Genomic DNA, 24,522 nt, shown 5'->3' with positions numbered 1-24,522 from the left:
GTGACAAGGACAGGATGGGGACAGCAGCACCGGGAGCATCCTCGGTACCAGGGAAGGGCGGGGTGTGGGCAGAGGGCCGGAGCCCAGCCCTCGCGGATGGTTCCGTCACCGGAGGCTGGATGACAATTAGCCGGGCGGCGCCAGGCACGCGCTGACAGCCCCATTTGTCGCCCGTGTCTCCGCTCCCAATCTGCCGCAATCGGGCCCTGAATTATTTATTCTGTTGTTTAAAGATACGTGGCCTGCCAGTGACAGAGTGAAAAATGTCCCTACTCCACAGGAGTGACACCTCCCCACTCCTTCTGCTCACAGCCCGTGCGTCAGGCTATCCCCAGAATTAATCACTGGCTCCCGCCCGGCCCTCCATGGCCCCTGCTGTCACTGAGCGGAGAGACGCTGGGGCACAGGGTGCTGGAGCTGGCCTTCACCGCAGGGGAGGGGCTCTCATCCTTCCCTGCGGGAATTGGGGGGCTGAGGACACTGCGTCTTCCCTCACCGTGTCTCCACACCTCTCCTTGTCCCATGTGAGTGGGAATTGTCCCCAGTTCCCAGGTGACTGGCCAGAGCAGAGACAGAGGGGCAGTGGCAGTGTGGAGCCAGCAGAGCTCCCTGGGAAGGCCCCGGCCTCTATACGGCCCAGGTCAGGGCGTCATCTCCGGAAGAGGGCTATGCCCACCAGCTCTCAGCACTCCGGGGCAAAGCCAGTTGGCAGACCTGCCCTGCACCCAGCAGAGAGGAGAGCTTTGGAGGAATAGGACGCAGGAAGGCAAGTTTCCCTGGGAAGGAGGAAAATGGGGCAGAGGGCACGGGGGCAGGAAGGGGGTCCCTGCCCAGGACAGAAAGGCCTGGGTAGAGTTTCATTTGAGGCCTTTAGACATCCGGGCAGACGTGAAAGGCCAAAGGTGGGGGTCCCGTGAAGCCCCCTGCCCCTTCCCAGCTCGGCAGGGAGGTAGTGTGGCAGCTGAAGGGAGCCCAGGCATCAGTGGGGAAGCCGGCGTTGGGGGGGAGCAGGACTGGAGAGAACCACAGGCTGCCAGCGGGGGAGGGGAGGGACACACAGTGTGTGGGGGCCAGGCATGCTGCAGGGCGCAGAGGATGGGGACCCCAGAGAACAGGAGGCCACATGAAGCCAGAGCCAAGAGACACTGCTGGGGCCGCCCAGCCCCCACCTGGCTGCATGATCTCAGGGGTCACCAAACCCCTGGCCCTAGCCGGGCCTCGCAGGACTGCAGTGAAGACTGCTCAACACGGAGGGGACTGTGGGGAGTCAAGTCCCCACACAGGGGAAGGGACTGCCTCCTTCGGAACGGTGTTGGGGATGGAAAGGAAGACGCTCCACCCAGAGCCCCAGGCTGGGCCCGCGGGAGGCTCTGTGGGAAGGGACAGGCTCCTGTTTCTGCTGCTGGGGTGACAAGGGCCTCCTCTCCGGGGCTGGCTCTGGGCCTTCCTGTGGCCTGGCCTGCGTCCCTCCTGCTGCATCTGAAATGTTCATTCCTGGCCTTGTGCAGACTAGAGGGAGGAAGCACAGTGCCAGCTCCCAGGCCCCACCGGGATCTCAAACTCTCCCCCCTACCAAGGGAAGCCCAAGCCTTCCAGAGCCAGCGCAGGCAGGAGCTGCCATTTAGCCTCTGGGCCACTTCCAGGTGCCCAGGGAGGAAGCCAGGCCTGCAGCGGGGCTGTGGTGACCACAGAGGCCCCTCCGCCCCTCTCCGCCCCAGGGCAGCTGGAAGTGAGGCCCGCAGAGCCCCACCCCATGGCTGGAGGCCCTGTGCTCGCCCGGGGCAGAGGCCGCCCTCTGCCTGAGCAGTGGAGGCAGCCGAGGCAGCCCTGCCACCTGCTGGCTCTGTGACCTGGGCAGTCCCTGCCCTCTTTCTGAGCCTCTTTCCTCACCTGTATGACGCAGATGACAAAACCATCTGCCTTGCAAGGCTGCGCTGAGGATGAAAACTGGCAGGGTAGGTCTGTGCTAGAGTAAGGGGCCAAGAACTGGAAACCACTACTCTGGCCCCCTGGGCCTAACCTGTCCTGACATCCCTGCCCCTCCTCCTCTCTGCCTCCCTCCTCAGGCACAGAGGGCTGGCGCCAGGAGGAAGGGGGAAGCTGGCAAAGATGGTGGCACTGCTCCTTACCCAGCCTCGCAGGGGCCTGCGGCCTGCCCTGCAGATGCCGAGGTCCCTGCCTTCCCTCCCCGCCAAAGTGTGACCCTCTGTGCTGAGGGCTCCTCCAGCATCCCCACAGCTACTCACTGCCAGAGAGCTGTGGCAGGCAGTTCCGCAGGCCCCTCGGCCCACCCACCCCTCTCCTGTCCTGGCCGGCCCACATCCTGGGTCCCCATTTCTCAGGGCCCTGCTATGGGGTGGCTGGCCAAAGCCAAGCTGGGGATTACAGCTGCTCTGGCACCAGGGCCGCTGTCCCCAGGTTACCCAAGGGCCAGTGAGCAGGGACCCCGAGAAAACCCCTCCTCCCAGAGGGACTGAAAGGGCAGGTGGAGATGTGGCCCAGGACAGAGTCTGAGGCTGATGCCGCTGGGCAAGAACCGGGCCCCGGGGCCTCACTCCAGGTGGGGCAGACACCCCTGCAGGGGGCAGCCAGGACTGGCCTTGGGGGCCCTTAAGGTTCTCTCAAGACTCCCTGGAGGCGGCGGGATAGAACCGGCTCCAACCTGGTGCCTCAAGACTCTCCCTGAGATATACCCCCCCCAAGGCTGGCCGCTCAGCTGCCGCCCTGGGCTTCTCCCAGAGTCCCCCTAGAGGACCAGGCTGGGGAAGGGGCGTGGGCGGGGCGGGAGCAGGGGCGGGGCCTGGGCAGCCCAGAGGAAGAGGGGCGGGGCCTGGGCAGCCCAGAGGAAGAGGGGCGGGGCCTGGGCAGCCCAGAGGAAGAGGGGCGGGGCCTGGGCAGCCCAGAGGAAGAGGGGCGGGGCCTGGGCAGCCCAGGGGAAGAGGGGCGGGGCCAGGCGCTCACCTGGGGCCTCCAGGTTCTCGCAGAGCTCGGATTTGGCCTCGCCATTGGGCCGGAAGCTGCCCTTCTGTGTGAACTTGTTGGACATGGTGGCCGCGGTGACAACGGCTTTGAGGCTGCGCTTGCGCTTGGGCACGTTCTGCTCCGGGTGGAAGAGGATGATGTAGACCTTGGGCATGTAGAGCATTCCCAGGGACACCGAGGCGCTGAGACTCACCGACACGGTCAGCGTCGTGGTCTGGATGTACAGCTGGGGGAGGCGGGGCAGCGTCAGAGCCCGCTCGCCAGCCTCCGCCCTGACTCCTCCATTTCCCGCCCAGGGACAGGCGTGGCAGGGGCAGACCTGGGACCCCACCCTGCGTCCCACAGGCTTCAGGCTGAAGGCAGTTGTGGTGTGGAGCTGAACTTTAGAACAGAATTTCTGTTCAAATATCAGCTCCACAACTCCCAGCTCGTCACACCTTGTGCCTCAGTGTCCTCACTTACAGTATGGGCAGGATAATTACAGCACTTACCTCCTAGGGCAGTTGTGAGTGGCCTTACAGGCTATGTGGGGGAGGCGCTCCTGAGGAGGGCTCTCGGGGCCCCAGCAGGCCCTTCTCAGAGCTCATGGCGAGATGAGCATCTGCTGGTGCCTCGGAGTAGCTCCCGGTGGCCGTGCCACAGCCCCCCGAAGCAGGCCCCCGTTCGGCGACAGCCCCCCACGGCCCCCCATGCAGAGGGGATGGCTGGCACAGGAGCCACAGCACCCATCGAGACACGGCAGTGGCAGTGCAGGCAAAGCTCATTTCATGCTCGCTCACCAGCACTAACAGTGACAGATGTGTAGCGAAATGAAAGCCCATTAATCTGGTTGTTGGTAATCCATTCTTCTATAGGGGCCTTCGGGGCAGGACCGACAACTCCCACTGCCCCACCTGGGACTCCCCTCCCCACCTCCTCCCTCCTTCCGACCCTCCAGGCATCAGCTGTGCCTCTGGCTCCCTCAGCCAAGGTGTGGCCAGGGCAGACACTAGCTGTCTCCCAGGTCTGGGCTTGAGGGAGGCAGGAAGTACTCTGCCCCCAGTGTGCCGTTTCTGGGCCTAGACCCTCCCCCAGGGCATGGCTGATACGCTTCCTCGTCCAGGAAGCCTCCCCTGATCTCCAGCTCCCTCAGACCCTCATGACACCCTTCATTTCTTACACCCAGCCCGGCAGTGTGGCACACAGGTCTGGGCTTGCCTGCTGAGTGCAAGGGGCCCTGGCCTCATCTGGTGTAATAGTAACCTGAGGACAGGGGCCTGTCCTCATATTCCTCCCATCTCCCACCAGCCTCTCCTTAAATGCCTCATGACCCTGGATTTGAAGGCCTTCATCTCTAGCCACCCTTCCCTGGGTTTCCTACCTTTGGCAGAGGGCCTGGAAAGGAATAGGGTCTAAAAGGAGAGTCCTGCCCCTCTGTAGGCCTCAGGTTTTTTCATCAGTGCAATGCGATGACAGCACCTACCTCACCCAAACCATGAGGGTGCCCCACGCACAGACTGGGAAGCCACATGAAACTTGCTTTAGTGTTTGCAGGTGCTGGGCTAAAACTGAGAACACACACGGGGCACAGCCACATGGCCAAGATGTTCCCAAGCCAAGGAGCTGGCACTCCTGTGAGCCCAGCCTCCAGGCTGGTGCGGCCCAGATCAAGCAGGGCTCCGTGGGCAAGGAGTCTGGGAGCATGGAGAGGTGGCCCCATTTGCCAGCGTCCAGGAAATGTCACAGGTTCTGTCCTCCAGCAAGGACACACCCCCCAGACACAGACAGACACTCTCCAGCCCTCGCACACACCCACTCTCTCACCCACGGGCACAGAGCTGCTCTGTCGGCAGAAAGGTCATGACAAGCCACAGGGAGCGTGTGGCCATCTCCCCCGCCCTGAGATGGGCCAGTGGCCAGAGTGAGGAGGGGAGGGACAGGCAGCAGAGCATCAGAACAGACCCTTGTAGAACACACTGGAGTCCTGGGCTAATGGGGAATAAGTGTCATCTGGGTCTTTACCGTTGGACTGGAGTCCCTGGGACAAGATGTGTCTCCCTCATTAGCATGAGGGTGCCCTGCGGGCGGGGGCTGTCTCTCCTTCCACACTGGGGACCTTGGGTACAGGGGCTGTGTTCCAGGTCAGACGCCTACCTTAGATGCTTTGCCCCCTTGCTGATGGGGTAGTGCGCAACGGGGCCCGCATGGAGTTGGCGGGACCACAGTGAGCCCTGCAGTGGACACGGCCTTGTGTTGGGAGCCAAGAGCCTGGGCGCTAGACCTACTCTGCCCTGGCCTGTGTGGGATGCTGTGCAAGTTTCCTCCCCTCTCTGGGTGGCAGGGGTCCCTCCATTAACACAGGCGGAGCAGCTTCTGGGCGTGCAGCCTGTGCAGTCACACAGGGGCCTGTGCCCGGAAGGGCCCGTGCTTGGTTTAATGCCCTGCTGCTGCTGGCTTGAACTCTGAATAATTTTTGAACAAAGAGCTCTTCCTTTTCATTTTGCACCGGGCCCTGAAAATTATCGAGCCAACACTGAGCAGAGGCGTGAGCACAGTCACTGACACAGTCATAGTCTGTTTTGTTTTTCAGCCTAGGAGACTTTCTGCAAACAAAATATAGGGAGGGGCGTAAGCAGATCAAACTTGAGCAAAGCTGCCCTCCCCCAATTTGCTGGGTCCCCTCCCTCCCAGCATGGGCAATGGGGGCTCCTCTAGGCCGCCACCACCACCCCCAGCTGGGAGGTAGGCCCTGTGCACTGCAGAAGTGGGGCTGCCACCCCAGTTCCTCCCCTTGCCCCAGGGTCTGAAATTCGCACCCCACCACTGCCTGCCTCTGTCTCAGACCTCGTTTCTAGAGCCCTGTGTGAAGGAAGGTGCGTGTGCAGGGATGGAACCGGCACCCCAAGGGCTCACAGGCAGGCAGAGTGAGAGGCAGCCTCCGGCTGTGGTCCCCTCCCTCCCCTCTTCTCCCAGCCACCCAGCTCCCAGCCGCTGGTGCCTTGAAGATGGCCCTTGCTACACTCCCTCCCAGGAGGTAGTCCAAGCTGGTTTGGTGGGGGGGGAGGGGAAGGGCTCACATAGGGTGGGGCAAAGGGCATGGAAAGGAGTAGCCAGGGGTGTGGGTGGTGAATTTCCTGTTATGGTGCGAGGCCTGGTGAGTGCAGGGTGCAAGGGCCTGGCGGGAGCTGGGGAGCTCTGCCTGCTCTGGGCTCCTGCTCTGGCCTTCTGCCCTGGCCAACCCTGGTGGGTACCAAGAGCCCCAGAATCTGTACAAACCAGACAAACGAACTTCACACACCCTGGCCCACCTCCACAGCCACGTCCTGCCCAGGCCTGGCTAGCAGGAACCCCACATAGTGGAGAAAGCCGCCCCGGTAGCTCAGGGCAATTCCACATGGCTGCGGTGCTAAGCCCTGGAAATCCAGGCTAAAGCCGAGAAATCCATCGCCTGCTCACCAGAGCGCACAGACAGCTTCACTCTGTGCCAGCGCCTGCACCCTGGGGGACCGGGCGCAGCTGAGCATGTGCAAGTGTGTGCGCACACACCTGGGCACGCCTATATATGCACGCATATGTGCACTGCACACACACCTGAGTTCACGGCTACACACCTGTACCTGGCCCAGACACACCTGGGCTCACACACACACACCTGGGTACACACACACAGACACAGATGTATTCACAGATACCTACACACATCCACCTGCACACACTCACACCTGCACTCACACAGCTGCACACCTGTGCGCACAAACACTCCTGGGTACACGTGATCTGCACACCCAGACGCACAGCAGCAGCCACATACCACTCGGCACACACATCGGCCCATCCCCATCCAATCGGCATGCACACAGGCGTATGCGCCCACGCCCTGCTAGACACCTACATGCACAAAAAGGCACACACGCACTCCTATACCCACACCACAGCTCCTGACAACAGCCACACCCACTCCATCTACACACACACACACCTGGCAGCCAGGTCTGCAGCTCACACTGGGGCGTTTTGCAGCTCTGGCAAGACATGGCCCGGACATAGCCCCCGGGGTCACCCAAGCCTCTAAGGTGCGTGGGGAGGCCGTCCGTCCACAGGGACTTCACAGCTCGTCCCTCCACCCTGTCCCCATGAAGAGGCCCACAAAGGGAGAAGGGCATGTCCCATGTCCTAGCCACAAGGGGCAGAGCCAGGCTGTATGGCCACAAATTGGGGCGAGGCCAGCCTGTTGTGTGACCAGGGGCAAGCCCCTGCCCCTCCCCGGGGCTCTGGGGAGGTCACGTGAGAGGCTCCTTTCATGATCAGGGCTGGGGAACCTTCTACAACGGGAGAAATCAGAGGCAGGTGGGGTCACCTGGAGGGCCTGGAGGGTGAGAGGGTGAGAGGGGCTGGACCCCCGTATGTGGAGGTGGGGGTCCGGCACCTTGGGCTGGTGCAGGCAGGCAGGCAGAGGGAACCATGGCAAGGCGGAGGGGGCTGCGCCCACCGCGGCGGCCCCAGCGCTGCCTTTCCTCCCCGAGGGAGCATGGGCGCATGCGAAGGGGCCCCTGGAATGACCAAGGTGATTTCTTAGCTGTCAGCTCCCCGGGGTGTGGAGTGCCCTCCCTGCTGGCTCCAGGCCCGTGGGCACTGAAGGCCTCTACCTGAACCTGTGCTCAGCGGGGAGCCTCCCGCAGGCCTGGTGGGGCCCCAGCCCAGCTCCCCGCGGCTTCCGCTGGGCCCCGGCATGCGGGGCGGTGTGCCCCTGCTGAGCCCAGGCCCAGCCTCAGATCTCAGCCGCTCACTGGCAGCCCCAAGGTCTGCATCCTAGAACCCTCCAGCCCACACGGCCACCGCTGGAAAACGGCCACAGGCCTCCCTGGGATTCCAAGTGGAGGACACAGCTCCTGCCCTCGAGGAGCTGTGAGAAAAGCGGTGGGCTCCACCGAGAAAGTCCCAGGGTGGGTGAGGTGGCCCAGAGCTACGGGATGGTGTGGGCTGGAGATGGGGCTCCTGATTAGAGCAGAGTCAAGTCCAGCTGTGCCGCCCTCGGCTGTGTGACCTTAGGCAAGTCACTTGCCCTCTCTGTGCTCCAGTACCTCGTCTGCAAGTAGGCATGATGAGGCCTACCCTTGCAAGCTGCCATGGCCCTGGTGGCTGTTAGGCAAAGCATCTGACACATGACAAGCACCACCCATCCGTGGCAGCTTTGGTGGCCGTCTCACTGAACACCAAGCATCCCTAGGAACTTGGACCTGGGCTCATGGCTTTAAATGCCAGGCTCAGGCTGATGGCTCCCTAGTTACGTCTCCAACCCAGAACATGCCCCCGAACTCCAGATCCCTATATCCAGCCACTGACTCAACAGCCGCATTTGGATGTCCAATGGGCACCCCGAACTTAGCGCATCCAAAGGACCCCCATCCCCTGCCCCCATGCAGGCTCCCCTTGTTGCCTTCTCCCCCTTCATTCCCGACCGCCCAGAACAGACCCCTGGCTTCCCCTGACTCTCTCCCGTGTCTCACCCCGAGTGCACCCCGTCAGCAACCCTGCGGCCTGCCTCCAGACGCGCCCAGACTGCCCACTGCGCACCGCACCTGCTGCCTGCACCCTCCGCCCAGACCACGACAGCGGCCTCTGACAGCTGCCTGCGCCTGGCAGCCAGGGTCCTTTCCAGCCCCCATCAGATCTGGCCCTCTGCTGCTCAGAGGCACAGTGGCTGTCTTCTCACTCACAGTCACAGTCAAAGCCAAAGTCCTTCCCGCAGCCTCCCCAGTCACCTGTCACCTCTCTGACTCGTGCCCACCCCCCTCCTCGGGCTTTGTCAGCCCCACCGTCCTTACAGTGTGGCAACTGCTTGCACACCCGCTGTGTCACGTGGTTGCTGCAAACCTGAAGGTCTGCAGGGCAAGGGTCACGGCCCCAGTTTACTGAGGAAGAAACTGAGGCAGGACAGGCCAGCGGGCCAGATCCCAGAGTGACACACAGAGCTTGGGCCTGGACCTGGGGCTCTTGGTCCACCACAATGCCCCTGGTTTCAGTGACTCCCAGTCCCTCAAGGCACTCAGCCAGTGAAGGGCTGGGATGTTGGCAGAGCCCAATGTTCCCTTGGGGTGCACCAGGTCCTCAGGTCGGGCCACGCGACACAGAGGCCCCAGCCAAGGGAGGGAAGGGCCACCGCTGGCACGGCCAGGACCCAGCTCCTGTGGCAACTGGGGATGGGAGAGAGGGTGGGTGCACCCAGTATGTCCCACTCCTCAGGGACCACGGGGCTCCTGCAAGGGGCAGGGGCCGTGGGGGAGGGAGCAGAGCGGAGCAGACTGGAAGGAAGACTGCGTAGGGAGAGAGGTGCAGGAAAGGAGTCTGAAAAGAAAGGAGTCAGAGGGTGCAGCATCCCAGGCTGATGGGAAGGGGGTGGGGAGGAGGAGGAGGTGGGAGGGAGGCGGGATGGTGGGGAGGCAGGGATGGAGAGATAGGGAGAGAAGGGGACAGGAGAGGAGAGGAGGAGGGCAGGGGCAGGGAGAAGGAAGGACAGGCCAAAGGAGAGGATGAGGCAGAGAGAGGGAAAAGAGGAGAGGGCAGGAACAGAGAGAGGGAGAGGGGAGAAAACCTTGCAGCGACCAGGAGAGAAGGCAGCGCGGCCTGAAGGCAGGCACTTCCGGAGCATGCCCCACCGTCCGCCGGCCCTGCCGCTCACCTTGTCCGCAGACTGCGAGGTGCCAAAGAAGATGGGGATGAAGGCCAGCCAGACGATGCAGGTGGTGTACATGGTGAAGCCGATGGGCTTGGCCTCGTTGAAGGTCTCGGGCACGCCGCGGGTCTTGATGGCGTACACGGTGCACGTGACCATGAGCAGCATGCTGTAGCCCAGCAGGCAGATGAGCGACAGGTCGGAGATGTCGCACTTGAGCACACCCCTGGCGAAGCGGGGGTCGAGCGTCCGCTGGTCCTGGAAGTCCACCACCGAGTGGGAGGGGTCCAGCACAAACCACACGCAGATGCCCAGCAGCTGCAGGGAGATGAGGCTGAAGGTGATGGCCAGCTGCGAGGCGGGGCTGATGAAGCGCGGGGCGCTGACCGAGCGCTTGCCCTGCTCGAAGATGCGGTAGATGCGGTTGGTCTTGGTGAGCAGGGCGGCGTAGCTGACGCTCATGCCCAGCCCCAGGAAGATGCGGCGCAGCGAGCAGGTGCCCAGGTCGGGCTCAGCAATCATGAGGAACGTGGTGGCGTAGCACAGGAAGATGCCCGCCAGCAGGACGTAGCTCAGCTCGCGGCCAGAAGCCTTGACGATGGGCGTGTCATTGTAGCGCACAAAGGTGACCACCACAAACAGCGTGGCGGCAATGCCCACCACAGCCAGGAAGAGGGGCAGCACGGCCCAGGGCGAGCCCCACTCGAGCTTGACGATGGGGATGGGCTGGCAGCCCGTGCGGTTCTCCGTGGGCCGCATGTCGTAGGGACACGTCTTACAGGTGTAGCGGTCCACCTGGTACTGGTACCCCGTGCAGGGCTCGCAGTGCCAGCAGCAGGGCATGCCCTTCACTGTCTTCTTCCGCTCGCCCGGCTGGCAGGGCAGGCTGCAGATGGAGCGGGGCAGCTGCTGCCCGCTGCCCGGCCAGTGCATCCGCTCCATCTGGCAACGACAGCACCGTGCAGTAGGCCTCAGGACCTGCCCCAGCGCCCCGGGCCGCCCCTGGGTGACGCCCTGCAGCCCCGCACCTGAATTATCCAGTCAGTTGGCTAAAAGTCCAGCTGCCCAGACTCTGCCAGGACTTTCGAAACATGACGGCTGGACAGCAACAAGCTCTCCTGTAGAACTCACACACTACTGACCTACGGGGAAACCTGATGGGACCCCAAACGCTCAAGCCTCATATGGAAAAACTGAGCCCAGAAAGCAGCAGTGGCAACTCGGAGTGATGGAGCATCAGCGGCAGAGCAAAGAGAACTCAGGAGCCCTGGCTCCCAGCCCCCACGGCCTCGCTGCTCACAGTGGTCCTGAGCAGCAGCGGCAGCGCCTAGGTGCTTGTTGGAAATGCACATTTCAGCCCCACCCCAGACCTACGCATACAGAATCTGGGTTTCCATAGAGACCCCCCAGGCGATTCATGTGCACACTGGAGTGGGAGATGCACTGCCCCGTGGCTCAGCCCCCAGTGCTCCGAGCGGCCCAGGGAGTTGGGGTCAGCAGAGAGAATGAACAAGGATTTAATCAGAGGACCCTTAATGTGTGCTCAGGGGTTCGCATTTCTTTACAACTTGCTCTAAATTAGTGCTACTCACAGTTACATGTCTCTGAAGACACAGGCTGTGAGCAAAGGAGCCACAGGAGTGTTGTCACGCCCTACTGAATATGTTACAATATTCTGGAAAGTAAGCGAAAGGCCCAACAGAGCTGCACGCCCTGGGGAAAGGGAGCTCTGCTACCCCTGGGAGCTGGATCAAAGCACTGCTCTAAATAAAGTGGCTCTTAGGAAAGGCTCAGTCAGAGCAGCGAGCCCGGCCAGCCTGGCCCCCGTCCTTGCTAGGTGCTCCCTCCTGAGAGAGTATGACCAGCGGGTTGGAGGCCGTGGGGAGGGTTTCAGGGCTGAAAAAAGGGACGGTGGTGTGGGAAGAGAATCCAAAGAAACCTCCTGGCAAAGTGGGAGGGAAACCACAAGGAAGAAGGTTGTCCTGCGGTTCTGGGAAGACAGGGTGTATATTGCCTTAGAAGCCAAAGGGCTTGTCAAGTGTAGCCCTTCTGCGGGGTGGCTGGGTAGGTCAGTCCCTGCGCCATGGAGCTGTGGGGGTGCGAGGTGGCTGGACAGGACAGTCCCTGTGCACTGGAGCTGTGAGGGTGCGGGTGGCCAGGCAGGACAGTCCCTGTGCACTGGAGCTGTGAGGGTGCGGGGTGGCCAGGCAGGACAGTCCCTGTGCACTGGAGCTGTAAAGGTGTGGGTGGCCAGGCAGGACAGTCTCTGTGCACAGGAGCTGTGAGGGTGCGGGGTGGCCGGGCAGGAGAGTCCCTGTGTACTGGAGCTGTGAGGGTGCGGGTAGCTGGACAGGACAGTCCCTGTGTACTGGAGCTGTGAGGGTGTGGGGTGGCCGGACAGGACAGTCCCTGTGCACTGGAGCTGTAAAGGTGTGGGTGGCCAGGCAGGACAGTCTCTGTGCACAGGAGCTGTGAGGGTGTGGGGTGGCCGGGCAGGACAGTCCCCGTGCACTGGAGCTGTGGGGGTGCGGGGTGGCCAGGCAGGACAGTCCCTGTGTACTGGAGCTGTGAGGGTGCGGGTGGCCGGGCAGGACAGTCCCTGTGCACTGGAGCTGTGAGGGTGCGGGTGGCCGGGCAGGACAGTCCCTGTGCACTGGAGCTGTGAGGGTGCGGGTAGCTGGACAGGACAGTCCTGTGTACTGGAGCTGTGAGGGTGCGGGGTGGCCGGGCAGGACAGTCCCTGTGCACTGGAGCTGTGAGGGTGCGGGTGGCCGGGCAGGACAGTCCCTGTGCACTGGAGCTGTGGGGGTGCGGGGTGGCCGGACAGGACAGTCCTGTGCACTGGAGCTGTGAGGGTGCGGGTGGTCGGACAGGACAGTCCCTGTGCACTGGAGCTGTGAGGGTGTGGGTGGCCGGGCAGGACAGTCCCTGTGCACTGGAGCTGTGAGGGTGCGGGTGGCCGGGCAGGACAGTCCCTGTGCACTGGAGCTGTGGGGGTGCGGGGTGGCCGGGCAGGACAGTCCCTGTGCACTGGAGCTGTGGGGGTGCGGGGTGGCCGGGCAGGACAGTCCCTGTGCACTGGAGCTGTGAGGGTGCGGGGTGGCCGGGCAGGACAGTCCCTGTGCACTGGAGCTGTGGGGGTGTGGGGTAGCCGGACAGGACAGTCCTGTGCACTGGAGCTGTGGGGGTGCGGGGTGGCCGGGCAGGACAGTCCCCGTGCACTGGAGCTGTGGGGGTGCGGGGTGGCCGGGCAGGACAGTCCCTGTGCACTGGAGCTGTGAGGGTGCGGGGTGGCCGGGCAGGACAGTCCCTGTGCACTGGAGCTGTGGGGGTGCGGGGTGGCCGGGCAGGACAGTCCCTGTGCACTGGAGCTGTGAGGGTGCGGGGTGGCCGGGCAGGACAGTCCCTGCGCACTGGAGCTGTGAGGGTGCGGGGTGGCCGGGCAGGACAGTCCCTGTGCACTGGAGCTGTGAGGGTGCGGGTGGCCGGGCAGGACAGTCCCTGTGCACTGGAGCTGTGAGGGTGCGGGTGGCCGGGCAGGACAGTCCCTGTGCACTGGAGCTGTGGGGGTGCGGGTGGCCGGGCAGGACAGTCCCTGTGCACTGGAGCTGTGAGGGTGCGGGTGGCCGGGCAGGACAGTCCCTGTGCACTGGAACTGTGAGGGTGCGGGTGGCCGGGCAGGACAGTCCCTGTGCACTGGAACTGTGAGGGTGCGGGTGGCCGGGCAGGACAGTCCCTGTGCACTGGAGCTGTGAGGGTGCGGGTGGCCGGGCAGGACAGTCCCTGCACACTGGAGCTGTGGGGGTGCGGGGTGGCCGGGCAGGACAGTCCTGTGCACTGGAGCTGTGAGGGTGCGGGGTGGCCGGGCAGGACAGTCCCTGTGCACTGGAGCTGTGAGGGTGCGGGGTGGCCGGACAGGACAGTCCTGTGCACTGGAGCTGTGAGGGTGCGGGTAGCCGGGCAGGACAGTCCCTGTGCACTGGAGCTGTGAGGGTGCGGGGTGGCCGGGCAGGACAGTCCTGTGCACTGGAGCTGTGAGGGTGCGGGTAGCCGGACAGGACAGTCCCTGGGCACTGGAGCTGTAAAGGTGTGGGTGGCCAGGCAGGACAGTCTCTGTGCACTGGAGCTGTGGGGGTGTGGGTGGCCGGACAGGACAGTCCCTGTGCACTGGAGCTGTGGGGGTGCGGGGTAGCTGGACAGGACAGTCCTGTGCACTGGAGCTGTGAGGGTGTGGGGTGGCCGGGCAGGACAGTCCCTGTGCACTGGAGCTGTGGGGGTGTGGGGTGGCCGGGCAGGACAGTCCCTGTGCACTGGAGCTGTGAGGGTGCGGGTAGCCGGGCAGGACAGTCCCTGTGCACTGGAACTGTGAGGGTGCGGGTGGCCGGGCAGGACAGTCCCTGTGCACTGGAACTGTGAGGGTGCGGGTGGCCAGGCAGGACAGTCCCTGTGCACTGGAGCTGTGAGGGTGCGGGTGGTCGGACAGGACAGTCCCTGTGCACTGGAGCTGTGAGGGTGCGGGGTGGCCGGGCAGGACAGTCCCCGTGCACTGGAGCTGTGAGGGTGCGGGTGGTCGGACAGGACAGTCCCTGTGCACTGGAGCTGTGAGGGTGCGGGTGGTCGGACAGGACAGTCCCCGTGCACTGGAGCTGTGAGGGTGCGGGTGGTCGGACAGGACAGTCCCTGTGCACTGGAGCTGTGGGGGTGCGGGGTGGCCGGGCAGGACAGTCCCTGTGCACTGGAGCTGTGAGGGTGCGGGTGGCCAGGCAGGACAGTCCCTGTGCACTGGAGCTGTGGGGGTGCGGGGTGGCCGGGCAGGACAGTCCCTGTGCACTGGAGCTGTGGGGGTGCGGGTGGCCGGGCAGGACAGTCCCTGTGCACTGGAGCTGTGGGGGTGCGGGGTGGCCGGGCAAGACAGTCCCTGTGCACTGGAGCTGTGGGGGTGCGGGGTGGCCGGGCAGGAGAGTCCCTGTGCACTGGAGCTGTAAAGGTGTGGGTGGCCAGGCAGGACAGTCTCTGTGCACAGGAGCTGTGAGGGTGCGGGTAGCTGGACAGGACAGTCCTGTGCACTGGAGCTGTGAGGGTGCGGGGTGGCCGGGCAGGACAGTCCCTGTGCACTGGAGCTGTGAGGGTGCGGGGTGGCCGGACAGGACAGTCCTGTGCACTGGAGCTGTGGGGGTGCGGGTGGTCGGACAGGACAGTCCCCGTGCACTGGAGCTGTGAGGGTGCGGGGTGGCCGGGCAGGACAGTCCTGTGCACTGGAGCTGTGGGGGTGCGGGGTGGCCGGGCAGGACAGTCCCTGTGCACTGGAGCTGTGGGGGTGCGGGTGGTCGGACAGGACAGTCCCTGTGCACTGGAGCTGTGAGGGTGCGGGGTGGCCGGGCAGGACAGTCCCTGTGCACTGGAGCTGTGAGGGTGCGGGTGGTCGGACAGGACAGTCCCTGTGCACTGGAGCTGTGAGGGTGCGGGTGGTCGGACAGGACAGTCCCTGTGCACTGGAGCTGTGAGGGTGCGGGGTGGCCGGGCAGGACAGTCCTGTGCACTGGAGCTGTGGGGGTGCGGGGTGGCCGGGCAGGACAGTCCCCGTGCACTGGAGCTGTGAGGGTGCGGGGTGGCCGGGCAGGACAGTCCCCGTGCACTGGAGCTGTGAGGGTGCGGGGTGGCCGGGCAGGACAGTCCTGTGCACTGGAGCTGTGGGGGTGCGGGGTGGCCGGGCAGGACAGTCCCTGTGCACTGGAGCTGTGGGGGTGCGGGTGGTCGGACAGGACAGTCCCTGTGCACTGGAGCTGTGAGGGTGCGGGGTGGCCGGGCAGGACAGTCCCTGTGCACTGGAGCTGTGAGGGTGCGGGGTGGTCGGACAGGACAGTCCCTGTGCACTGGAGCTGTGGGGGTGCGGGTGGCCGGGCAGGACAGTCCCTGTGCACTGGAGCTGTGGGGGTGCGGGGTGGCCGGGCAGGACAGTCCTGTGCACTGGAGCTGTGAGGGTGCGGGTGGCCGGGCAGGACAGTCCCCGTGCACTGGAGCTGTGAGGGTGCGGGTGGTCGGACAGGACAGTCCCCGTGCACTGGAGCTGTGAGGGTGCGGGTGGTCGGACAGGACAGTCCCCGCGCACTGGAGCTGTGAGGGTGTGGGTGGCCGGACAGGACAGTCCCTGTGCACTGGAGCTGTGAGGGTGCGGGGTGGCCGGACAGGACAGTCCTGTGCACTGGAGCTGTGAGGGTGCGGGTAGCCGGACAGGACAGTCCCTGTGCACTGGAGCTGTGAGGGTGTGGGTGGCCGGACAGGACAGTCCTGTGCACTGGAGCTGTGAGGGTGCGGGTAGCCGGACAGGACAGTCCCTGTGCACTGGAGCTGTGAGGGTGTGGGTGGCCGGACAGGACAGTCCTGTGCACTGGAGCTGTGGGGGTGCGGGTGGTCGGACAGGACAGTCCCTGTGCACTGGAGCTGTGAGGGTGCGGGGTGGCCGGGCAGGACAGTCCCTGTGCACTGGAGCTGTGAGGGTGCGGGTAGCTGGACAGGACAGTCCCTGTGCACTGGAGCTGTGAGGGTGTGGGGTGGCCGGGCAGGACAGTCCCTGTGCACTGGAGCTGTGAGGGTGCGGGGTGGCCGGGCAGGACAGTCCCTGTGCACTGGAGCTGTGAGGGTGCGGGGTGGCCGGACAGGACAGTCCCTGCGCACTGGAGCTGTGAGGGTGCGGGGTGGCCGGACAGGACAGTCCTGTGCACTGGAGCTGTGAGGGTGCGGGGTGGCCGGACAGGACAGTCCCTGTGCACTGGAGCTGTGAGGGTGCGGGGTGGCCGGACAGGACAGTCCTGTGCACTGGAGCTGTGAGGGTGCGGGGTGGCCGGACAGGACAGTCCCTGTGCACTGGAGCTGTGGGGGTGCGGGTGGTCGGACAGGACAGTCCCTGTGCACTGGAGCTGTGAGGGTGTGGGTGGTCGGACAGGACAGTCCCTGTGCACTGGAGCTGTGGGGGTGCGGGTGGCCGGACAGGACAGTCTCTGTGCACTGGAGCTGTGAGGGTGCGGGGTGGCCGGGCAGGACAGTCCCTGTGCACTGGAGCTGTGAGGGTGCGGGTGGCCGGGCAGGACAGTCCCCGTGCACTGGAGCTGTGAGGGTGCGGGGTGGCCGGGCAGGACAGTCCCTGTGCACTGGAGCTGTGAGGGTGCGGGGTGGCCAGGCAGGACAGTCCCTGTGCACTGGAGCTGTGAGGGTGCGGGGTGGCCAGGCAGGACAGTCCCTGCGCACTGGAGCTGTGAGGGTGCGGGTGGCCGGGCAGGACAGTCCCCGTGCACTGGAGCTGTGAGGGTGCGGGGTGGCCAGGCAGGACAGTCCCTGCGCCATGGAGCTGTGAGGGTGCGGGGTGGCCAGGCAGGACAGTCCCTGTGCACTGGAGCTGTGGGGGTGCGGGGTGGCCAGGCAGGACAGTCCCTGCGCACTGGAGCTGTGAGGGTGCGGGGTGGCCGGGCAGGACAGTCCCTGTGCACTGGAGCTGTGGGGGTGCGGGGTGGCCAGGCAGGACAGTCCCTGTGCACTGGAGCTGTGGGGGTGCGGGGTGGCCCGGCAGGACAGTCCCTGCACACTGGAGCTGTGGAGGTGCGGGGTGGCCGGGCAGGACAGTCCCTGCGCACTGGAGCTGTGGGGGTGCGGGGTGGCCGGGCAGGACAGTCCCCGTGCACTGGAGCTGTGGGGGTGCGGGGTGGCCGGGCAGGACAGTCCTGTGCACTGGAGCTGTGAGGGTGCGGGTGGCCGGGCAGGACAGTCCCTGTGCACTGGAGCTGTGAGGGTGCGGGGTGGCCAGGCAGGACAGTCCCTGTGCACTGGAGCTGTGAGGGTGCGGGGTGGCCAGGCAGGACAGTCCCTGCGCACTGGAGCTGTGAGGGTGCGGGTGGCCGGGCAGGACAGTCCCCGTGCACTGGAGCTGTGAGGGTGCGGGGTGGCCGGGCAGGACAGTCCCTGTGCACTGGAGCTGTGAGGGTGCGGGGTGGCCAGGCAGGACAGTCCCTGCGCACTGGAGCTGTGAGGGTGCGGGGTGGCCGGGCAGGACAGTCCCTGTGCACTGGAGCTGTGGGGGTGCGGGGTGGCCGGGCAGGACAGTCCCTGCGCACTGGAGCTGTGAGGGTGTGGGGTGGCCGGGCAGGACAGTCCCTGTGCACTGGAGCTGTGGGGGTGCGGGGTGGCCGGGCAGGACAGTCCCTGTGCACTGGAGCTGTGGGGGTGCGGGGTGGCCAGGCAGGACAGTCCCTGTGCACTGGAGCTGTGGGGGTGCGGGGTGGCCCGGCAGGACAGTCCCTGCACACTGGAGCTGTGGAGGTGCGGGGTGGCCGGGCAGGACAGTCCCTGCGCACTGGAGCTGTGGGGGTGCGGGGTGGCCGGGCAGGACAGTCCCCGTGCACTGGAGCTGTGGGGGTGCGGGTAGCCGGACAGGACAGTCCCTGCGCACTGGAGCTGTGAGGGTGCGGGGTGGCCGGGCAGGACAGTCCCTGCGCACTGGAGCTGTGAGGGTGTGGGGTGGCCGGGCAGGACAGTCCCTGTGCACTGGAGCTGTGGGGGTGCGGGGTGGCCGGGCAGGACAGTCCCTGTGCACTGGAGCTGTGGGGGTGCGGGGTGGCCAGGCAGGACAGTCCCTGTGCACTGGAGCTGTGGGGGTGCGGGGTGGCCGGGCAGGACAGTCCCTGTGCACTGGAGCTGTGGGGGTGCGGGGTGGCCGGGCAGGACAGTCCCCGTGCACTGGAGCTGTGGGGGTGCGGGGTGGCCGGGCAGGACAGTCCCCGTGCACTGGAGCTGTGGGGGTGCGGGGTGGCCGGGCAGGACAGTCCCCGTGCACTGGAGCTGTGGGGGTGCGGGGTGGCCGGGCAGGACAGTCCCTGTGCACTGGAGCTGTGAGGGTGCGGGGTGGCCGGGCAGGACAGTCCCTGCGCACTGGAGCTGTGAGGGTGCGGGTGGCCGGGCAGGACAGTCCCTGCGCACTGGAGCTGTGAGGGTGCGGGTGGCCGGGCAGGACAGTCCCTGCGCACTGGAGCTGTGAGGGTGCGGGGTGGCCGGGCAGGACAGTCCCTGCGCACTGGAGCTGTGAGGGTGTGGGGTGGCCTGGCAGGACAGTCCCTGCGCACTGGAGCTGTGAGGGTGCGGGGTGGCCGGGCAGGACAGTCCCTGTGCACTGGAGCTGTGAGGGTGCGGGGTGGCCGGGCAGGACAGTCCCTGTGCACTGGAGCTGTGAGGGTGCGGGGTAGCCGGACAGGACAGTCCCTGTGCACTGGAGCTGTGAGGGTGCGGGTGGCCGGGCAGGACAGTCCCTGTGCACTGGAGCTGTGAGGGTGCGGGGTGGCCGGGCAGGACAGTCTCTGTGCACAGGAGCTGTGAGGGTGCGGGGTGGCCGGGCAGGACAGTCCCTGTGTACTGGAGCTGTGAGGGTGCGGGGTAGCCGGACAGGACAGTCCTGTGCACTGGAGCTGTGGGGGTGCGGGGTGGCCGGGCAGGACAGTCCCCGTGCACTGGAGCTGTGGGGGTGCGGGGTGGCCGGGCAGGACAGTCCCCGTGCACTGGAGCTGTGAGGGTGCGGGGTGGCCGGGCAGGACAGTCCCCGTGCACTGGAGCTGTGGGGGTGCGGGTGGCCGGGCAGGACAGTCCCTGCGCACTGGAGCTGTGGGGGTGCGGGGTGGCCGGGCAGGACAGTCCCTGCGCACTGGAGCTGTGGGGGTGCGGGGTGGCCGGGCAGGACAGTCCCCGTGCACTGGAGCTGTGAGGGTGCGGGGTGGCCGGGCAGGACAGTCCCTGTGCACTGGAGCTGTGGGGGTGCGGGGTGGCCGGGCAGGACAGTCCCCGTGCACTGGAGCTGTGGGGGTGCGGGGTGGCCTGGCAGGACAGTCCCTGTGCACTGGAGCTGTGGGGGTGCGGGGTGGCCGGGCAGGACAGTCCCCGTGCACTGGAGCTGTGAGGGTGCGGGGTGGCCGGGCAGGACAGTCCCCGTGCACTGGAGCTGTGAGGGTGCGGGGTGGCCGGGCAGGACAGTCCCTGTGCACTGGAGCTGTGGGGGTGCGGGGGAAAGACCTTTCCCAGGGGACACAGGATGATGGCGAGTGTTTTGTAAAGATTTGTGGTTCCGGTGGAGAGAGTAGTGAATGCAGTCCCGTCCTGAGATCACAGTTCTGCTGCTAGCTGGCTGTGTGCCTTGAGCAAATGCTTGACCTCTCTGATCCTTTATTTTCTCATCTGAAGCAATGAAAGCAGACAGGAACCCATGCTACCCTTTGTTACTCTGGGTCACTTCCACTTAGTGACCACTTAGAGGCCTAATGGAAAGACTTTTTACGTGCAGTAGAGCATCAGCCGCACGCGGGGTGGGCTGTGTCTGTTTCCCTGCTGAGGCTCCAGCCCCAGCTCGGGGCTGGCACATGCGGGAGGCCCCGCAACTCTCAGTGGAAGCTATGAAAGAATTAAGCGGGCCCCGGCAATGAGGCCCAGGGCATCAGGGATGAGGCCGCCTCACAGCGGACAGTGGCCAGGTAGGTGCTTTGCCTGCCACCCAAACCAAGCCACTCAGGGAGAAAGCAGGGCAGGAGTGATGGTTAAAGTCCAGCGCCACCTCACCTCCCGCCACCGCCCCTGCTCTGCCCGGGCCTGACAGACGAGAGGGTAACGGAGGATGAGGATGGGCCACGAAGACGGTCTGGCTGGGTGGAGCGGCCCTGTACTCCTGGGGAAGGGACCTTCAGGAAGGATCCCACTGCCACCCACACACACCCAGGCCCTGCCACCTTCGGTTGGGACATCTGTAAAATGGGATAACAGTGTCTACCTCAGGGAGCCATCCCCTCAGCAAAGTGACATGCTGGAGCAGCAGCTGGGGCGCAGCAGGCTCAGTAAGCACCAGCTGCTGCCACTCTGCCCAAGCACCGACCGAGACTCGCCCCGCTGCCTGGGCCCCGTCCCTTTGCCCAGGGCCCCCCCGCCCTGTCCGTCCCTCCGCTCTGCAATGCGAGCAGCCTCGTCACAGGGATCGGCTCTGCTCCTGCCACGAGGGGGCTTAGGGGAGGGCCTCGGTCTCCCCAGGGCGGTTTCCTGAAATATCTCCTCTGATTTGAAGGTTCTGGGGCTGAATGAGATCATGGGTGGAAGGCGCAGTGGAGCGCGAGCCTGAGGGGCCTCGCTGGAAGAGGCTGTTCCAAGAGGAGACAGCGGGGACACCCTGCAAGTCTTCCAGGTCCCAGAACAAGGATGGCTGAGGCCAGACTAGGACCTGGGCCCCAAGTCCCTCTGTCCCTCCACGGTGTCACTCTGAGCCCTCACTGAGCGCAGCTCCCCCTCAGCCTTGTAAGGTGGAGACCACGTCCACAAGCATTTCCTTGGGGCACAACCACAGGTCCTTCCCTTCCAAAACACTGCTCTATTTACACCTGGGGACACTGAGGCCGAGAGGGAAGTCTCCACGTCCCTGGGATGTTCTGTGAGCTAGGAACGCACGGCCGGGAGGGCCCGGGAAAGGACTCCCTTCTAGTGCGCCGTGGTGCGGCCGGGGCCAGGGCCAGCAATGCCACCGGGCCTGTGCCCGCCACCCCAACACCCTGCGCTCTGCCTCCCCGTCTTCCCACCGCGCCAGGCCTTTGAGTCAGGTCACTCGGTGAGAGCTCTTCTGCCCAGTGTGGCCCCAGCGCTCTGCCAGTGGGCGGCAGACAGGATGGCCCAGGCCGAGCAAGGGGCAGCGGCCAGGCGGGCAAAATCCGGCTGCCCTGTCTTCCCTTTGGGGTGGGGGCCCTGGGCAGAAAGCCCAGCCTGGCGCCAGCGATCCTAGCGGCCAGAGCTAGCCAGCGGCTGCCGCCCTTTGGCCCTGCCCTGCCCCAGGGGTTAGGACAGTGGGAGCTGGGACAGTGGGGCGACTCTCTCCGGGGCGCTGGGGCCCTCCCCGCCCTCTGCTTACTCTGAGGTACAGGTGGTCGGTCCAGGAGCCGATGACCCTGTACTCCGCGGAGCCGTTGCGCAGCTGGTACTGGTAGATGTCGTAGCGCCCGGGCGCGTCTCCATTCTCGTTGAAGGTCACGGGGTTCCCTGCGATGCCTGTGGGGCGGGCGGGTGTGTTTGCAGAGCCGGGACCAGGGGGGCAGGAGCTCTGGGGAGCCCTCCCTGGACTGTCCCTGGAGGGTCGCCCTCAGCAGGAGACCCTCCCGCCCCCTCCCCTCGGAGCCCCGGCCCCTCGCCCGGTGCCCACCGCACTGCACACTGGGGTTTGGCAGCGCCCACACCACGCCCACCTGAGAAGTTGACGCTCCGGATGTACTTCAGCAGCTGAGTGCCATCGACGGGGTCCATGCGCGGGCAGAGCCCCACGCGGCCGGGACACAGGTCACGGTGCATGGCGTGCAGCGCATGGCCCATGGCGTACACGGCGTCAATCACGAACTGCACCTTCCCCTCCTGCTCGTACGCAGAGTCCTGCCCGATGCGCTCACGGTCTGCAAGGAACACGGGGCAGGGCGCCCGTGAAGCCACCAGCTCACAGCAGTGTGGTGGGAGCAACAGCGCCCCTGGCGCCCGGAGAGGTGGCACGGTGCAGCGGTGCACGCCGGCCCTCCTGATGCCCAGCCAGTCCCGCTCCTGCCCCCAGGAGATGGTCCTGCGGAGGACCCCGGGGACAGGCCCGAGGGGTGAGGGAAGGGCCCACTGGCCTCCTCACTGCACCGCTGACACGTGCCCCCGAGGCCCAGAACAGCCAGGGTGGGCCTCCTGCCACCATCACGCTGAAGGGCAGTTGTCCGGAGGGTCTCCCTGTGGTGGCGGCACCGGCTGCCTACCCCTCAGCCTGGCCTGGGGGCATTGTGGGGGCAGCTGCCCCTTGTGGGCTGAGAAATGGCCAGGACGGGGCTGTGTCTGTCCCTGAGGACAGTGGTGCCCCCAAGGCAGCCCACCACGCACAGCCGCCCCAGCAGAGTGAGCTGCTCTCACCCCACGGCACTGCTAGGGAGACAGGCCCGAAAGCTTGAAAGGTTGTTCTCCTGTGCCTTCAGTGGTTTCCAGTCATCCCAGACACCGGAAGTCACCACCACCCCCAGCCATTCCTCCCCAGCCAGTGACACCCCCAAAAGAGCCAGAGTGAACTTCGCAAACTGGAGGTGCCCCCCCCCACCTTCTCACTGCAGACTGCACTGCGGCCTTGGGGATCCGACCTCCCATCTCAGGCCCCCTGCGCCCACCCAGCCGCTCTGCCCTGGGGCCCCCCACCTTCTCACTGCAGACTGCACTGCGGCCTTGGGGATCCGACCTCCCATCTCAGGCCCCCTGCGCCCACCCAGCTGCTCTGCCCTGGGCCCCGCAAGCTCCTGGGCCTCAGCGTCCTGGCCAGCAAGGAGGGGCTCATGGTCCTGCCTCCTGCGCGGCGCCAGGGAGCTGAGGGACGGGCGCACTCAGAGCCCGGGCACTGCCCCGGGTGTCATACGTGCTGAGCGGTCAGATGGGGCTTCCGAGGTGGCTGCTGAGGGCCCTGGGCTGGAGCAGGCCGGAAGGCTTTGCGGAGGAGGAGGTGGCCCTGGCCTGGGCCCCGGGTAATGATGATGTCAAATCACATGAAATGACAATGGCTGCTAACTTCCACCCCGCACCTGCTACGTGCTGGGCTCCTCATGGACAGGAACTCACTGAACTCTCACAACAATGCCGTGCAGTGAGCTCTCACCCCCATTACAGAGACGAAGAACCAGAGGCTCAAACAGGCTCAGCCACGTTCCAGGACCTTGCAGAGCTGGACCCCAACCCGGTCCTGCAGCCCCAAGCCTGTGTGCCGCACTCCGCCAGACGGGGAGGGACAGGAGGGTGGCAGGCGGAGGGACGGGCAGGACAGGCAGAGCCAGGGAAGCCCGGCTTCCCTCCCAAGGCCACAGCCCTGCACACAGCACGGCCCACAGCCTCCTTCCTCAAGGCCAGACCAAGGAAATTACCCCGCGTAAGCCCCCGTGCCCAGCCCTGCCTCTGCAGCCCTGCGGGCCAGGGGCCTGAGCCTCCCATGTGGGGCCAGGTTGGGCTGAGTCGGCGCTGGGCCCTGATTCCCTGGGAACTCCAGAGGTCACTGTGCCCACCCCTCTGCCTTGGGCACCTCGGAGGCAGACCCGTGGCAGGGACTCTGACTGTGTCTCCCTGGGGTCTGCTCCACACCTGATCCCCTCACTCAGCTGGCCATTCTCAGCCTAGCCCAGTGCAGACACGGGCCGTGGATGGATGCTAGAAATGATGGACTCGGTGCTGGGGATGGCAGGGCCACAGGCGCCATCTGCTCCCACTGTCACTTTACAGACGAGAAAATGAGGCCAGAGAGAGAAGCCCAGGTCACACACCAGTGGGCGACAGGACAGGCACTCCCAGCTTCCAGACACCCCCCCCCCCATCCCAGACTGCACGTGACCTGGGCCTTGTCTGCAGCTTGCTACCAGGTAACACTCTTTCTAGGCAAAGGCACAAACGTGAAAGGCAAATGCTCCAGCTTCCCCTTCCTGCCTTCTTGTCTCTGCTCACAGGGTTCTGAGGGCCTGGAGAGAAGTGAAAGGGACGACCCTGTCCCCAAAGGGCGCGGAGGGACTGGGCAATCCCTTGGAAAGATCCCCCCTGGACCCTTCCCTTGCCCCCGCCACCCCTGCCCTGTCCTCTCCTGCCTGAAGAGCCACAGAGCACCCCTGCGCAGCCCCCACGCGCCCTGGTCTCACACGGAGGTGAGACTGAGTCATTAACCAGAGACGCGGGCTGGGCTGTGGCACTGCAGGCAGCAGGCAGCTCTCTCCCAAGGCCAAGGGCACACCGCGGCCCTGGAGGCTGGCTGTGTCTCTAGTGGAAACGTACCTCCCCCAAGCCAGCCTCAGCCTCTCCTCCCTCCAGGGTCCGGCGAGGGTCCAGCTGAAGCCACCACTCCT

At 65.4% G+C, this 24,522-nt stretch overlaps 1 protein-coding gene across 3 annotated transcripts in view; it reads right to left on the bottom strand.

The window, feature by feature from the left end:
• Positions 1-24,522, bottom strand: part of GRM4 (glutamate metabotropic receptor 4) — a 122,700-nt gene that overhangs the window by 4,327 nt on the left and 93,851 nt on the right. For 2 of the 3 annotated variants that reach the window (XM_020286983.2, XM_076003425.1), the window contains 4 exons: positions 21,880-22,080; positions 21,549-21,685; positions 9,641-10,576; positions 2,962-3,208 (listed from right to left, as the gene is read on the bottom strand). In XM_020286983.2, coding sequence (XP_020142572.2) covers positions 2,962-3,208; positions 9,641-10,576; positions 21,549-21,685; positions 21,880-22,080 — 1,521 coding nt within the window. Of the gene's footprint in view, positions 1-1,890; positions 1,948-2,961; positions 3,209-9,640; positions 10,577-21,548; positions 21,686-21,879; positions 22,081-24,522 lie in introns of all 3 variants that reach the window. The other variant, XM_076003424.1, reaches the window with a different exon arrangement.

This window comes from Microcebus murinus, chromosome 5, assembly GCF_040939455.1.
Source record: "Microcebus murinus isolate Inina chromosome 5, M.murinus_Inina_mat1.0, whole genome shotgun sequence".
NCBI lineage: Eukaryota > Metazoa > Chordata > Mammalia > Primates > Cheirogaleidae > Microcebus > Microcebus murinus.
Note: the sequence above shows the minus strand (reverse complement) of the source record. Positions and strands in the feature narration are given on the sequence as shown.